Source organism: Lactuca serriola, chromosome 5, assembly GCF_051521515.1.
Source record: "Lactuca serriola cultivar US96UC23 chromosome 5, Lser_US96UC23_V15, whole genome shotgun sequence".
Lineage (NCBI taxonomy): Eukaryota > Viridiplantae > Streptophyta > Magnoliopsida > Asterales > Asteraceae > Lactuca > Lactuca serriola.
This window is the reverse complement of record NC_136412.1, coordinates 285,816,201-285,833,163: the sequence shown is the minus strand read 5'-3', so window position 1 is coordinate 285,833,163 and position 16,963 is coordinate 285,816,201. Positions and strand designations below refer to the sequence as shown.

The window sequence follows — 16,963 nt, the reverse complement described above, 5'->3', positions numbered from 1 at the left end:
CTTCATCCAAAACTTCAAAATGTAATTGTTGTTCATATAGTACATGATACACCTCATCCTCTGAGTATCCTGATGCAAGCAACTCTGTAGCATGTGCATCCCCCTTCAAATCCTGGACCAACATAACAGCTTACAGCCCTTCATCTTCAAAGTCCTTGCTACTACCTTCATGTATCCCTTTAACATATTGAGATGCCTTTCCTTACACTGTTAATAAAACAGTAATTGTGTTAAGAATGGTAGACACTAAAGATTTGATAAAAATAGTAAAGCTTACCTTTTTTTGATTGTTACTCCTTGCCTGTCCATCCATTTTCTGAGTGTGTTGACTATTTTGACTCTTTTGACTTGTGGATGTTGTTGTTCTTTTCATTGCCACATCCCTAGTCAGTGGCATACCCTTTCTTTTCTTTTCCTTTGGAGGTTGGGGCTTAGTTGGATTCTTTTAGGTTCTTTTGTTATGCCCTTCCTCCCAACAGTTCTGGCTTATCTTTGTACCTCCAACAGAATTTATCTTCCTGTACTCTCCATCCTTCTTTGTGACATGTTTCCTTCTTCTGGTTTTAGGTCTTCCTGGCATCCTCCTTGCAGGTGGTGGTAGTGGTTTGGCATATGGTGTCATGGCCTACATTTTACTACCATTTAAAGGCCTCATATTGCCTTTGTAAGTCTCTGCAAACTTCTCTTTGGAAAACCATGAACTTATCAGTGTTTCAGGTTGTTGTTATGTGTGATTCATAGCTACACATGCATGGACACATGGAATCCCAAATATTTCCCACAATCCACAAGTGCATAATTGCTCTCCTAAGTCCACCTGGAAAAACTCAAATCCTAGTCTCACTTCAAATACATTTGTGTCACTAGCTACAACACTCCACGACCTGTAATTCATGCAATACATGTTAGTGAATAATCTTAGTGAATATTGAATAATGTTAGTCAATAATGTCACCTCATATCTTTACACCACTCATCCAGTTTTGTCAATATTGTAGGACATACATCTCCCCTCCATGTTAAGTGTAGTATAGACATCCTATAAAACCTCTCCATAACATACATTCTGATATCCTCCAACATAGTAAGAAGTGGTTTAGTCCTTGCCTCTAGAATTACTGAATTAAAGCTCTCTAATATACCATTTTCTACTACTTCACATGTTCTACCTTCCCTATAAAATGCTCTGCTCCAACTCTCTAGGTTCATTGCCATGAGGTGTTCATAAGCACTCACATTCAATTCTTTGATTTCCTCCATTGTCTCATAAAAAGATGACTCTATGGTTGACATTGAAGCTGCCCAAAAATGTCTGTTGTAGTCAATCCCATTGTACACCTTTTTAAAGTTGACATACACATGTTTGGCACACTGCCTATTCTCAACTAATGGTAACTTATCCTCACAGCCTCTACTAAGCCCTACATTCATACAAAAAAATATAAAGATACAAAAAAGAGTAACCATACATAAAACAGTATACAAACAAAAAAGAGTAAGCCTACCTTATGCTGATCAGAAATTATTGCCAGCCCTTCACCTATCTCTAAGCCAAGGTATTCCACAAGCAACTTGATAAACCAATCTCGGTTGTCCTTGTTTTCAACATCAATCACAGCCCGTGCTATTGGGTATACCTGGTTGTTCCCATCCCTACCTATTGTAGTGAGTAGCTTCCCTTTGAATTGCCCTTTTAGAAAACAACCATCTAGTCCAATGACTCTACTGCAACCCCTAATCCACCCATCCTTTATAGCCTTAAAACACACATAAAATCTTTTAAAAACACTGCTACCATCTTCTTTGATATCAACTCCAACCTTTGTTGTACTACCGGGGTTTGATCTGATGATCTCTCCTCCATATTCCCATATACGAGCATAATGCTCTGATAACTTTCCAGTTAAAATCTCTAGTGCTTTCTTCTTAGCCCTATAGCATTGTTCCTTAGACACAATGCATAAAAATCTCTTCTTAATTTCTTCTTTAATCTCCCTAGCTTTCATTTTTGGTCTAACACACAATTTTTTCAAGAACTGTTTGGCTATCCAGTGAGGATTAACCAATGTGGCATGCTTGTACTCCTTAACACAAGTATGTTTATTAGAAAGTCCCTTAATTTGAAATGATTTCTCTTTATTCATCCAGGATGCCCACAACTTGAAGGTACAACTCTTGCCTTTATTGTCTAAACCACATTTTGCTTGAAGTCTTGTACTAGAAGATTTGGTCACCTTAATTGGATAACCATTGTGAACTGCATAGTTAGTCAGGCAGAACCATAACTCAATTTGATTAGCATACTTTTCACCTAAATGTGGTTTCATTTTCTTCCAATGAATAGAGGGTCATAAACACTAAATTTGGTTGGATCTTCATCAACCTCATCCTCATCATCCTCAATTTCATTATCAGAATGACCTTTTTCTCTAATTACTTCATCATCAACATTTTCCATCTTATTGTAAATAGGAACATTGCATAAATCATAAAAGAAGGCATCAAAAGCTACCTTCAACTGTGGAAAAGTCGTGTGCTCATCTGCATCACAGTCACCCAATTCTTCATTGACAACAAATGCCCCTTCTGATTCGCTCTCCGATTCTGACTCTAATTCACTTTCTTCAAAATCGGAGTCGTAATATGGCCCATTTTCCATTTCTTCAGACGGTTCTGCTCTCCTTATCTTAGTTCGTGGTTTCATCATCATAAGCTTTCACCTTTCTTCGAAGTTACAAATGGTAGAAACCCTAGTTAATGAGGATAGAAACTTTTTGCCATTTTTTGAGTCTCAAGGATTCCAGTAAGATGATAAATGAGGGGATACAAGTTAAATAAGGGGATGCCATTATAAATTGCGGATGACATGGACGATGCCACACAGATGTGTTAGAGACAGGTAACCGATTAACCCATTGTAATAGGTCATATGGTTACATTTTGGTAAAAAAACAATAACATAGGGTTAAATTGACAAAAAAAACACGGCGTCAAATTCGAATTTATGGGTAAACTGAGTGTCTTTTGTGCTATTTACCCTATATATATATATATATATATATATATATATATATATATATATATTAGCATTAACTTTTAATATTATAATAGTATAAGGGTTGAATTTTAAACTTTTAAAATTCTAAGGTTTGGAATTAAATGTTTCATAAGTGAGACTTTACAAATTCCAAAACTTGGGGGCAAGTTTTGTAACTCTTCAAAACATTTGGTTTCCAAAACGTATTAGTTTTAATGTTCATGAATGAGACTTTTCATATTTCATAACTTGAGGACAAGTTATGAAACTCTTTCAAGAATAATTAGATCAATTATAACTTATTCAATTATCATATAATTTGTTATTCATCAAGTTGATCTAATCTAACTCATATAGCAAGATAATTCACATCAAATAATACAAATAATCAACTTATTATCGTAAAATTTGACAATTGTCCTTTAATTGGATAAGCATAATCACTACCCTATAAGAAAAAACATTTTTAATGATTTAAAACATTTTGTGGTAATGATCCTAATCTAATTTGGCCAAAAACTCAAGATTATTGCCATCTGATGATCTAACTCGTCGAGTCTGGAAATGGACTCGTCAAGTTCATCATCTAATTATCCAACTCGTTGAGTTCACTCACAGGACTCGTCGAGTCGGGCAGTCAGAGTCCAAAAATGTGACTTTTTCAGCTTTTAAAATAACACAATAGCATCAATATAATAGAAAACAATCCTAGGCTCCGATACCACTGTTGGGTTTTGAGCACTATAACACTCCTATGGTGCACATGCAGCCCTAGATGTTTTGGATCTAAGTTTTCTCTAATTATACATGCAATTTCAATTTTCCAAAGCATACATCCTAAATAGCATACAATTGAGGATATACAACATAAAAATCAAGCTAGATGAATACCTCTTGATGTAGCTTGTAGTTCTTGGCCTTTGAAAGCTTTAGCACCTCAAGTGTGATGCCTCTAATGTGTCACAAACACCAAGTGCAAAGGAGGCTTATGAGAAGTGGCTAGGTAACAATAAATCAGATGTGATTCTTCTTAAGAGTCCATGGGGCAATTTTAGTGACTATAGGGTTCCTTTTAAAGTGTGGCAAAGCCTACGGTTTCATCCATGCAAACTCTAATTCACCACGACCCTTCATATTTCTTAGGTTACATGGGTTAGACATTTATGGACAATCATATAGGTTTAGCCCACCCTAATCACCCATGGATCATTAGCCCAACTATAAGTATTACTGATTTACTTAATCAGTCCCCATATATTTAATCAGTGTCATTTGATCACTAAAGTAATTCTTGATCAATACTTATTAAATAATATGATTTCTTAATTAATATATTATACTTATAATGTATTAATAATGTAACATCCTGTTTCAGATCGTCTGTGATTTAGGGTTCGTAGGCTGCAACCCGGGCATGAGAAAGCCTTGAGACTACGATGAGTTACTAGAAGCGTTGGGCTTCTCGCTATTTTTCCGTGGATGTGGGGATTGATGGAAACGGGCTTATAGTGAGGAAGTTATGATAGTTTGAAGCATTGGCAGGTTTGGTCCCTTATTTGAGAAAAGGTGGCAGTTGTGTAAGTGGGGCGTACGTGTGTGTATGTTCAGCGTACTCATGTGCTTAATTTGGACGCGAAGCCACCTAGTACGTTGGGCTTACTAGGATTAGAGAGAAAACCCTAAATGAGAGGTGTGACCCTATTTAAAGAACATGATGGCCTCATTTTTGGCCACCATTTCTAGCCTTCAACCCTCTCAAAACCCTAATATCCATTTCTCTAGCTTGAGTGTCCATTTGTGAGCTACTAATGGTTCTTTTGGTATCCTTGAAGTGAAGAAGGAGCATTGAGGAGGATGAATTGTGGAGTCCAAGCCTTGGATCGGAGCTTTTCCGTGGTTAGAGCATCATTAGAAGGTATAAAGCTCAAAACCTTCTCATCCTTTTTGATTTGAGCATATTATGGTCCATTTTAGGGTTTTGGTCCCAAAGCTTGAAGCTTTATGAGCTATTGAACTTCAGAGCTTAATATCTGTCCCATTGAGTGTTATTAATGGAGTGGATTCATAAAAATGAGTTCATGGTTGTTAAAAACACCCCATGCATGAGATATGAGCATTTTTTGGAGTAAAGAGTGAGAGTTTTTGTGTTTGGGACTTCCTCAGCCATGCAAAGGCTTAAAGTCACAAACTTTATGGAGTATGAGCCTTTAGGAGGTCCAGATCTAAGAGTAGAGTTATGGTCTTAACGGATTAAGACCAAGAGAGTGGGAAGAGCAAGTCTGGGATGTACGCCCCGCGTACTGATCCAATGTCCCCGATCAAGATTTATGAGGATGCTTGCGTGCGCTGAGCATACCAAGGGAGGTACGCCCCGCGTAATCTAGCCGTGGGCTTTTTGGGCTAAATCTCATATTGGGCCTTGAGTGTTGGACTTGGATTTTAGGCTTGTTGTACTATAGATTTTGATCAGAGAAATATTGTGTATGTTTTGGGCCTTGTGTTGGTCTTGCCTTTGGGACTTAAGTTTAGGAGTTGGGCCTTAGGAGAGCCCATTTAGTATTGGACCTTGGTGGGCCCAATGAGCTTGAATAAATTGTAGGCCGGGTAGTAAGCTATCTTTAGACCTAATGAGTGAGGTTTGGTCTTAGATCTTAATAGGGTAATTGTGGGTTTTGGTTCAGTGTTAGAGGCCGGTGTGCAGCAGCAGCATCTATAGGAGTTGTTCATCATCCGAGGAGAGTCTTCTCACTATACTTACCTTGAGTGGTAATATATGTGTGACCAGAGGGTCTTATGTTCTTATATTGAGTATTGTGATATCCTGCATTATGTATTTGTGATTTATGTTGTGTATTATACTGAGTTTACTGAGTTAGGACCGGAGGGTCCACCCGAGCTGTGGGACCAAAGGGTCCCACTGAAATTATTAGCGCTCAAATATGAAGAAAACAAAAAATCTAACCTAAATACAGTTGATTAAGAGACGCTTCAATTACTTTGATTAGAACCCTCTTCAAACCAGAAAACTCACGAGGAGGTAAAGAAGAAGATAAAGAAGAGACTAGTAAACCTAAAACACAAATTAAAGTTTACCTTCGATATTTCAAATATCATCGATGATTGTGTTCATGTTTCAGATTTGTTAATCGTTTCCAAAAAACAAAGATCGATACACAATAAGATGAAACTCTCTCGTATGTTTTACATTGACTCCCCTCATAATCTCGCCAATGTCCCTCTTTCTTAGCTCCAGATATGTGATTCATGATTACACACACTAAATAAATGAATTAGGGGAATACATCGATCTAAACAAATGAACCAGGGGAGGTGTGGGGAACTTCATTTAAAATCTAAACCAAATTTTAGGGTGGTGTGACATCCCCATTTTCACGGCCAGAAAAGACCGATTTTGTTTATGCTTTATAAAAATCAGAGTACTTCATTTCATAAAAATGTTGCGGAATTTGTTCCCAGAAAAACATGGTAAATACGTTATTAAAACATTTTCGAAGAAACGTATTTATTTCATTTTAAAACGTTTGGGATGTCATCGTTAATACAGAAACATAAGCATAAACAGAACTTACAATTATTTACACTAGTGATCTACATCTCTTTAAATCTCTCAGTTTAATGTCACTTCATGTCAACACCTGTGATATAAATAAACTGAGTGGGTCAGGTTGTGAAACCTGGTGAGCACATAGGATTTTCAACCCACAATAATATAATTATTATTTTTAAACAATTAAACAATCAACCCAATTACCCATCCCCATTATCTTCCTTATTCTTAAGGATCTACCCTAAGAATCTGTTGTTTCTCATTCATTCATTCCTAAGGATCACCCTAAGGAAACAACATGAATTCCATTATTGTCAATGACACATTGGTCAAGCGCAGCTGCTAATATTATCACTTAGGTGCAGCTGCCAGAATTTGGAGATTTTCTATGAGGCGCTTCTGCCAGTATTGACCTTTAAATACAACTGTCTGGTCATAAGACTCCCTATTAGGCGCAACTGCCAATACTGTCCTTAGAGCGCAGCTGCTAGGACGTTTACCGTAGATCTAAAACATCTACGGGTTGTGGTGCAGCTGCCAGTGCTCATCTATAGGGTACTAGGTCCACTGCTGCCAATGTATACCTATAGGGCACTAGGTCCGCACTACTAGTGTTCCTCTATTTCAGCTTTTATTCCTCATCATTCATCTACCCATGTTTTACCCAACATATTTTGTAGATATAAAATACTTATATAGTTTAAATCATTGAAAACATGTATAAAACGTTCATACAACATAGATAGCAAGTATTCAGATAATATGCACACATAGCACATAATTTATGTAAAATACTTCATATCTATGTGTAAGCTGAAAGGGACCATGCACTCACCTGAAAGGTGATGACTCAGCACTCGGACAGCGCTTCGATACTCTCAAAACGATTTTCTTCGATAAAACCTAGTACCAATACCACTAGGTTTAGTCTAACGATAACCGCGACAAATTAATTAGTCTGACTATTATTAAGCGTTAATAACACTCAATATAACTCATAATAATAGCCCAAATAATTATTTTAAGGACCTAATAACATTCCTATAATTATTTGAAAGCTATATTAAAAATTACGTAAGTGTAGCACACTTACAGCGAATTTTATCAAAAACCGGAACTTAATTGGAGCAGCGTTTCGAAACCGAAAGGCTCTTTTTCTCGGGACTCCGGGAGCCTCGGGGCTTCCCTCGGGAGCTAAGGGGTTTAACTAGGGCTTAGGGGGGTTTAGATGAGCTAGAGAGAGAAAGATATGAGAAATGTGTGTGAAATCCGGAGCACTTCGCACCTCTATTTATAGTGCCAGGCTTCGGTCATTACGCTGGGCGTACTCCTCAGATAAGACCACCAGCTCGGACCCAGCTGTCTTGCACCCATCAGACGGATAAGAACCAAAGTACGCGGGGCGTACTTGGCCTCGTACGCGGGGCGTAATGCAAAGGCTTCGTGGCATGATCCGAAGCGAGGTCTGATCAGCGATGGAGGGTCCAGATGTTGCCACGTCATCTCATATTCACAATTTTCCTTTTTGACTTCTAAAAATCATAACTTTCGCATACGGGCTCCGTTTTCGACGTTCTTTATATCCACACGAAGGCGGGAACGTACTCTACAACTTTCGTTTAGACTCCGTCGGCTAGTTTTGATTCAATTTTAAATTTTATATTATTAATGGGTCGGGACAGGATTGGTCCGTTAAATCCTCATAACTTCTTCATCCGACGTCCGTTTTCTCCCATCTTTTTCTCGTTATGCTACTCTTAACGAGATCTTCGATTCTCGTTCAGGTCGTGTCGGCTAAAAACCGCTCGATCTAATATTCGAATTTCGGGTTGTACACTGCTAGTCTGAAACTTCGAAAAATCATAACTTCTTCATACGAAGTCAGATTTGGGCGTTCTTTTTATCGATATTATTAGTTTAACATATTCTACGACTTTTGTTTAGATCGCTAAGGTTAAATCTCGCTCTATCGTAAATTCACTATTTACGCTTCCTGGTGCCGTGCTGGTTTTGTCGCGAAACTTCGACGGGTCATAACTTCTTCGTTATAACTCGGATTTCGGCGTTCTTTATATGTACGGAGACCTTGTGACATATTCTACAACATGGTTAAGATTATTTATTCTAAATAATCTTTGGTCGAAAAGTCGTTTTCGACCCCTATTGTCTCTAAATTGACTAGCCCGGATCTACGGGCGTTACAGGTGGGCGACGATTTATATCTCGGAGCGAGTTCAATCTAAAATTAAATTTAATGTGGCTGAACCTTTTCAATTATGGAGGGAATTTGAAGCGGAAGATAAAAATTAGAATTTGCAATCATGCATTATAGATATAGTGGCACTTAAAAATATATGTCACTAATAGCAATATTATAGTGGCACAAAAAGATAATGCCACTGAAAAATTATGCCACTAAATGTAAATTTATTTTTAGTGTTGTCATTTATGTTGTGTATTATACTGAGTTTACTGAGTTAGGACCGGGGGTCCACCCGAGCTGTGGGACCGGAGGGTCCCACTGAGACACTGTTGAGTCTATGGGTTGTGCCATTGGGCTTCACTATTTTGGTCTAATGTTTTCACGCTTTGGGTCTGTCCATCCGTGTTTTTGTTATTATGGTTTAGTATTTATGGTGCATGCATGCATCACATTATTTACGCTTCTTGAACATTTTCCTTAATAGTATTGTAACCCTAGCACACCTCTACAATAGAAGTTCTTCGTCGAGATCTTCTAAGGTGTTGCTATTTTAATCATTCTACATCTGTTTGATTCATTGTGTGTTTGTTCTTTGGTTTACTTTCTGTTTTATTTGTTAGGAATCTATCAATCTTATAAGAGTTTTTGACTCATCAATTGGTATCAGAGCAGGAGATTGTGTAAATCATATGCATCTCTTCTGTTTGAAGAATTTTTCTAGGATTTTCGCTATTATTGAATATGTTGAGCCATCATTCCTTCATTGACGTCGTTCATAGATCTTGATATTACCCTATTCAATCTTTACAAGTCTAATTCTTGATAAACAATCTAAACAGGTCGTCATGTCTCTCGATGATTCACAAACCAACCCCATGAACATATCCAACAGCATCGGATCTACTACAAGAATCCCAATCTTGTATACTCAAGATTACGAAGTTTGGACGCATCACTTTGAAGACTATGTTCTTGGTTTAGAAGACAATGGTTATCTAATCTGGGAAGCGATCACTGTGGGTCCTTTTTCTCATACTGGAACTGAAAGAGTCATCAAGACTCAAAAGGAGTACAACCAGCTGATGATTGACGTGAAAGATGTTGCTAAAGATGAGAAACACAAGTGCTTTGCAACATTAAAGCTATGAGAATGATCAGATTCGCATTGTAATCAGATACCTTTCATCTGGTTAGTTCTTGCACAACAGCGAAACAAATATGGGATAGGCTTAAAGAGCTGTATTCTACCGATGAAGATTTAGAGCACTCAATTCAAACTCTTTTGCTCTCTGAGTTTGGTGATTTCAAGCAGAAGCCATAAGAAAAAATCATTCAGGATTTTGATCGCTTTAATCATCTCCTTAGCAAAATGATAAAGCATGGAATTGGCAGAGAAGTAATTGAGCAGAAGGCCACCTTTATAAATGGCCTAAGACCCGAATGGATGGCGGTGGTTTCAACTGTAAAAGCCCATGAATAGTTCAAATCATATTCTGGCGAAGATTGTGGGAATACTGAAATCACACGAAAGCGTTGTAACCAAGGAAAAAAATGTGGTCTCTAGTATAGGATCGTTGGCTCTTCTCTCTAAAGGGAAGAATGTGGATGAAGAAGAAGAAGTGTTGGATCTCTCTGGATGTGATTTGACGAATGATGAATATGCTTTAATGGTCTCCAATCCAAAAAAGTTTGCTCGCAAAAAGTTCCCTATCACTAAGAACCGAAACTGGCAAGGGAGCTATAGCTCCGAGAAAGCGAAAGAGGAACCTAAAATCGCTCCTCAACATGAAGAAGCGGAGAAGGAGAACAAGCTCGTTGGTGACTCTGGTTATGATTGCAATTTCTGCCACGGCAAAAATCACTTTGCGAAAGATTGCATGTTGAGAAAGCTAACAGAGAAGAAGGATGGAGAAGACGATGAAGCATACCGTTCATGCAAGCTGGAGGAAATAAAGAAGAAGAAAACATCTAAACATACTATTAATGCTTTGATTATGAAGGGAAACATTGCTGATGATGAGTTCGGTGGTGTAGAAGTTTGGTCTACAGACTCTGAAGATGAAAAAGTTCGTAAGCCCACGCATGGCAGAGCTTTTGTGGCAAAGGAAGGAAACTATGAGTCTAGTGGAAGATGCATGATGGTGACTACTAGAGTGTCACAGATGAGAGGCTACATAACTGAATGCAAAGGTGAGGAAGCGATGGATAGAGAAGAGTGCTTCGCAGCCAAACCAATGGGAGAGCAAATCAAAAAATGTGATAAGTTGATCAAGAAGGTACAATCTGTCCTCGAGTATCTAAAATTACCAGTTAATAACTATGAAAAAGAATTAAATGATTTAAAATTCAAGTTTTCTAGTTTGAGTGGTAGTCTGAAACAAGATCACCTAGAAAATTCTAACCTAACTGATCAAATCAACAGGGTGTCTTCAAAGAGTGAGGAGAGAAGAATTTGGATAGAGCAGAAGGAGGTGGAGTTAGTTTGGGTGAAGGATGAAGTTATTTATTTGCAATGTTATAATTTGAAACTTTTGAAACAAAGAAACATTTTTTTGCTTAATTTCTAATACAAATATCACTCAATTGCATTTAGACTGTGAAATCGGCAAAAAGATTCATAAAATGATTTTGCCCTTCCTAAAGTTAATGGAGGACGAAGTTGATATTGATGGTTATAACTGTGAATCTTTTGTTTCTTCAGATGAAATCTCTGACGCCTATAAGATCGGTCTGGACAAAATCGAGTCCTTTATTTAGTCCAAAGACTATAAGGACATGCTTAAAACCCTTTTGGACGAAAATCATAAATTGAAAATAAAGTCTGAAACCATGAAAAAATTTGACTCATTGAATGCCATGTTGAGTTCAAAAAACAAAATAAACGTTGAAAACACTTCTGAATTTGATGAGGACAGTGATATGAGTGAAATATCTGTAGTGGATGATGTCGACTGTTCAGAGTTTTTCAAAAGCGAAACCGAACCTACCAAAGGTCTTATATCTAAAAATTCGGTTGAGTTCGCTCGAATGTCCCAAGACAAGTCCAAGGTTCTAAAGCAGAAGGCTGTGGTATATCAAAAGATACAAACTATAATTAATCAGGTATACACCACAATAGGGGTCACTCAGAAACAGATAGCCGAACTTACAGCCATAGTGAACGAAGACAATGTTGGTGGATGTGATGATCATTTCTGGTCCGCTCCAATCAACAATGCAGATGAGACTGTCGGTTTATCAGAGAGAACCTCATGGGGGGTTAAAGGTAGATACGTGGTAGAACCACTCAATAAGCCTGCAAGTTTTTATATACCAAGTACAAGTGGTACTAAAGAGATTCCAAGCGAACCTGCGAGGGTGGCAAGCGAAACCTCTTCAATGAAAAATGAATCTCAAGTTAAAAGACTGAAACTGAAAGTAAATATTCACAAGTCTCAAAAGCAACTTGCTGAACAAAAACGCCAGCGAAACAGGAGATATCAAAATAATCTCAATGAAAGGAAGAAGTTTTGGCAATCCCAAAACTCCAATTATGTTCGAACAGAAAAGGCGTCAAATCTCAGTATGAAAGCAGGGTCAAAGGATAATTCTGTTCCATGCACTCACTGCCAATCTAGCAGTCAGACGAACCGAAAAGGAAGTTTCGGTCCCAGGTCAAATGGTGACAAGAACCGAAAGCCCAACTTCGGTCCTAAATCTCATCGTCGTCATTCTCGATCACAACAGAATCCTAACAAGAATGTCAAGGATGTCAAGGGAAAAGGGAAGCTCATCTCTGAAGGCAAAAAGATCCTCAACCTGATTTAAGCAAACCAAAAGATAACAAAATCAAGGTTTTTACCATCAAAAGGAAAGACGAAACCACTCTAATAAAAAGAACCTATATGGTTGATCTTTCAATTACTATTCCTTGTTCTGTAAAAGGCTCACGTGGACGCAAGCAACTTTGGGTTCCTAAATCTGCTTGATTTTTGTAGGTTATCAGTGACGAGCAGTTCGACAACGAATGGTACATAGACAGTGACTACTCGCGTCACATGAGAGGAAGAAGGGAAGAGTTGAGGGAGTTTCGGGATCTAAAAGATGGTGGATGTGTCAAATATGGTAACAACTCATATGGAACAAAAAAAGCTATGGAATGATCACAAACGGGGATTTTTCAATTCGAAAGGTGGCATACGTGGAAGGATTGCAACACAATCTTATCAGTGTCTTGTAATTGGTTGTAGCAACTGGCTTGAAGGTCTCTTTTGATGATGAAGGATTAGAGATCATTGAGAAGAAAACTAAGACGGTTATGCTAAAATCAAAATGAAAAGGAAAAATGTATCCATTAAATTTGAACCCGATACATGGAAAGCCTGTTGTATGTCTCCAAACGAAAGTTCATTCTGATGAAAGTTGGCTGTGGCACCGATGACTTTTGCACCTTAACTTCAAAGACATCAACAAGTTAGCTCTTGGTGATCATGTGCGAGGATTGCCACTTCTAAAGTTTAACAAGGATCATCTATGTGTTGCATGTAAAATGGGAAAGCAAAGCCAAAAGAGTCATCCCACAATTGTCAACACAAAGATCATCGAACCTCTTGAGCTTCTTCACATTGATCTATGTGGTCCTTTGGCCATAGAAAGCATTGGTGATAGTAAGTACATTCTCGGTATAGTTGATGATGTTTCACGCTTCACCTGGATTTTCTTTCTTAAATAGAAATCAGAGGCGACTCCAAAGCTCAAGAACTTTATTAAGCAAGTGGAGCTTCAACTGTGAAAGGTGGTTAGAATGTCCGAAGCGATAATGGGATGGAATTCAAAAACCAAGAGTTTGAAGAATTTCTTACTGAAAAGGAGGAGTCTCACAACTTCTTTGCTCCCTATACTCAAAAACAAAATGGTGTAGTTGAAAGGCAAAACCGTTCGTTGTTTGAAGCGGCCCTAACCATGCTCAGTTTCGCTTCTCTACCTCTGTAATTCTGGGCTGATGCAATTCTAGCTGCCTGCTATACCCAGAATTGAACCTTCCTCAATAAGCGATTTTCAATTACACCCCATGAAATTCAGAATAATCATAAGCCTAACGTTAAATTTTTCCATGTTTTCGGTTCCAGGTGCTTTATATGTAATTCTAAAGAGAACCGAAACAAGTTTGATGTGAAGGCAGATGAAGGGATCTTTCTTGGCTACTCTCTGACCTCCAAAGCATACAAGGTTCTGAACAGAAAATCAAAGAAGATTGAAGAAACCTATTATGTCACATTCGATGATAGTTACGTGAAGAAACTTCAATCAAGCGAAAGTTCAATGAAAATCTTTCTAAAAAAGGTCAAGTCACGGTTCTAATATCAAATTTGTTTGAAGAATACATAATTCTCGTTAATGGACCAAAGAAAGCCATTCTCTTTGAAGCAAAAGCAGCAGATAATAAAGTTGACAATCTGAAGGAGATAATAAACAAAGCAGCACAAGACATGGAAGGCGAATCTCAAAGCTCAAGCGAACCTCAAAGCTCGAGAAAACCTACTCATAGATGTTCTACATTCCAGGGGTAGAGTTCATCTACACCAAAGCGAACTGACTCGCTATTCTAGGGGGAACCTATTACCAACAATGACCCATGAAGTCCAATCGAGGGGAAAATTCTGAACCGGATGTTGATATTGTTTCGTCATTCGAGGGGGAGAATAATAATACAAATGACGAAGATTCTCAATCAGAATTCGAAGAAGAAATAAATGTTGAATTGGATCCTGCTTATGATCCAAATTATCCCCCATTCGTAAAATGGACACGCGATCATCCAAAAACTCAAGTAATTGGCGAATCATATGAGGGAGTTCTTACACGCTCTCAACTGAATGCGAAGCAAACTGCTTTATTCTCTCAAGTATAATTTTGCATGTTTAATTCGTTTGTTTCCAAGATCGAGCCGAAAATAGTGAATACTACGCTTGATCACTCCGATTGGGTACAGGCCATGCAAGAAGAAGTCAATGAGTTTGAGCGAAATCAAGTTTGGAGACTAATTCCCACACCAAAGGATGCATCTGTGGTTGGATTAAAATGGGTATTTAGGAACAAGATGGATTAAGAAGGGGACGTAATTCGCAATAAGGCAAGGATGGTTGTTAAGGTATATTGTCAAGAAGGAGGTATAGATTACGAAGAAACCTTCGCTCCTGTAGCAAGGTTAGAATCTGTTCGGATCTTTCTGGGATACGCTGCTCACAAAAATTTTGAAGGTTTTCAAATGGACGTCAAATTTGTGTTCTTGAATGGAGTACTAGAAGAAACTATGTACGTTGACCAACCACCTGAGTTTGTGAACGAGAAGTATCCTAATCATTGCTACATTCTAGACAAGGCAGTTTACGGTCTGAAGCAAGCCCCGAGAGCCTTGTATGAAACATTAACTAGTTTTCTGAAATTGTCTAAATTCAAACAAGGTTCGGTTGACCCAACCTTCTTTCGCAAGAAAGAGGGAGAACACCTAATGGTCGTCCAAATTTATGTTGATGACATCATCTTTGGTTCCACGAATCCTAGCCTAAGAGTTGAATTCTAGAAGTTGATGGAGACTAAATTTGAGATGAGCTCAATGGGTCTGATTAACTTTTTCCTTGGACTGAACATCAGACAAGGACCCGAAGGCATATTCATTAATCAGGAGGCTTATACTAAGACACTACTGGCAAAGTTCGGTATGTTGGGAGATTATAAAGTGAAGGTTCCAATGGCATTCGGAACAAAGCTTACACCATCTATGGAGAAATCGGCTGCTGATATGACACTCTATCGTTAAATGATAGGGTCCTTTATGTATCTAACAGCTAGTAGACAAGATATCATGTTTTATGTCTGCTATTGTGCCAGGTTCCAAGCTAATCCACGAGAACCACATATGGTGGCTGTGAAAAATATCTTTCGGTATTTTGAAGCGAACCTCATCTCTCGGTCTTTGGTACCCGACGAAATCTGGCTTCTTCGTTCAAGCATTCTATGATGCTGATCTTGGAGGATGTGGTTTAGACCGAAAGATCAAAACTTGCGGGTGTCAATTCGTAGATGGAAAACTTGTTAGTTGTCAATCCAAGAAGCAAACATGTGTGTCTCTTTCCAAAGTTGAAGTTGAGTATATTGCTGCTGCATCTTGTACATCACAGGTCATATGGATACAAAGTCAACTTAGAGACTATGGGCTTAACATGAAAAAGATTCCACTCTATTGTGACTCAGAAAGCTCTATTCGGATATGTCACAACCCAGTGCAACACTCCAAAACGAAACATATAACACTGAGATACCACTTCATTAAAGATCACCTTGAAGATGGTAATGTGGAAATCCACTTTGTTCGATTTGCTGATCAACAAGCTGACGTATTTACGAAAGCCTTACCTGAAGTAAGTTTTAATAAAATTCTCCAAGGCTTAGGAATGATGGAAGCTGAATTAGTACCGAAACGACTTTCGCCTCATTAAAATTGAACAAACAAAATAGAGCGAACGCTCGGTCTATTTTGGCTCCTGATTTTTCGGGAACTGAAATGAACCGAACGCTCGGTCCATTTCGCTTCACTACTTTTAGGTGAAGTTTCGGTTGTATACTTTGTAATTTATGTATATCTTTACTTAATTCATTTCTTTTCATAAAACTCAAAAATATTTTTCTTTCTGTTTTTATTTCTTTTTCAGAAAATTCATAAAACTGAAAAATACTTTTCTTTCTGTTTTTATTTCTTTTTCAGAAAATTCATAAAACTCAAAAATACTTTTCTTTTTGTTTTTATTTCTTTTTTCAGAATATTTATAAAACTAAAAAAATATTTTCCTTTCTGTTCTTATTTATTAGAATATTCATAAAATCCAAAAAAAAAAATTGTTGTTCTTGTTGCTTTTTATCAAGATCAAAAATACCAAAAATATCATTGAAAGGTATCATGGATAATTCAAATGATGGATCTGGGACAGGTATAAATCTCTTTATCTTTGTACTAGCTAAGTGTCCCTAGAAACATGCTGATGAATGTAGACCAAAGCCTCAAAGACTTTAAGTGAAGCCTTACCAATTTGATATATACAAATCAATTCTTCCTAATCAGGATGATTAAATCACTTATGTCATGAGCTACTTTACTCGTCTCACATTGAGTTAAGAG

The 16,963-nt window shown here is 37.8% G+C and overlaps 1 protein-coding gene across 1 annotated transcript; it reads right to left on the bottom strand.

The window, feature by feature from the left end:
• Nucleotides 1–445: 445 nt before the first annotated feature.
• LOC145050590 (uncharacterized) lies at nucleotides 446–2,327 on the bottom strand. Its single transcript, XM_078998815.1, has 4 exons — nucleotides 1,541–2,327; nucleotides 956–1,421; nucleotides 746–884; nucleotides 446–625 (listed from the first exon to the last, which is right to left on the bottom strand). Exons 1-4 carry the CDS (start codon nucleotides 2,325–2,327, stop codon nucleotides 446–448), a joined length of 1,572 nt encoding a protein of 523 aa, XP_078854941.1.
• Between the last annotated feature and the right edge of the window lie 14,636 nt (nucleotides 2,328–16,963).

Coding starts and splice junctions, on each gene's coding strand:
- LOC145050590 (XM_078998815.1), bottom strand. CDS start 2,327: ATGAAACCACATTTAGGTGAAAAGTATGCTAATCAAATTGAGTTATGG. Junction 885..955: donor GAGTGGTGTAAAGATATGAG/GTGACATTATTG, acceptor CATGAATTACAG/GTCGTGGAGTGTTGTAGCTA. Junction 626..745: donor TTCCATGTGTCCATGCATGT/GTAGCTATGAAT, acceptor AGTAAAATGTAG/GCCATGACACCATATGCCAA.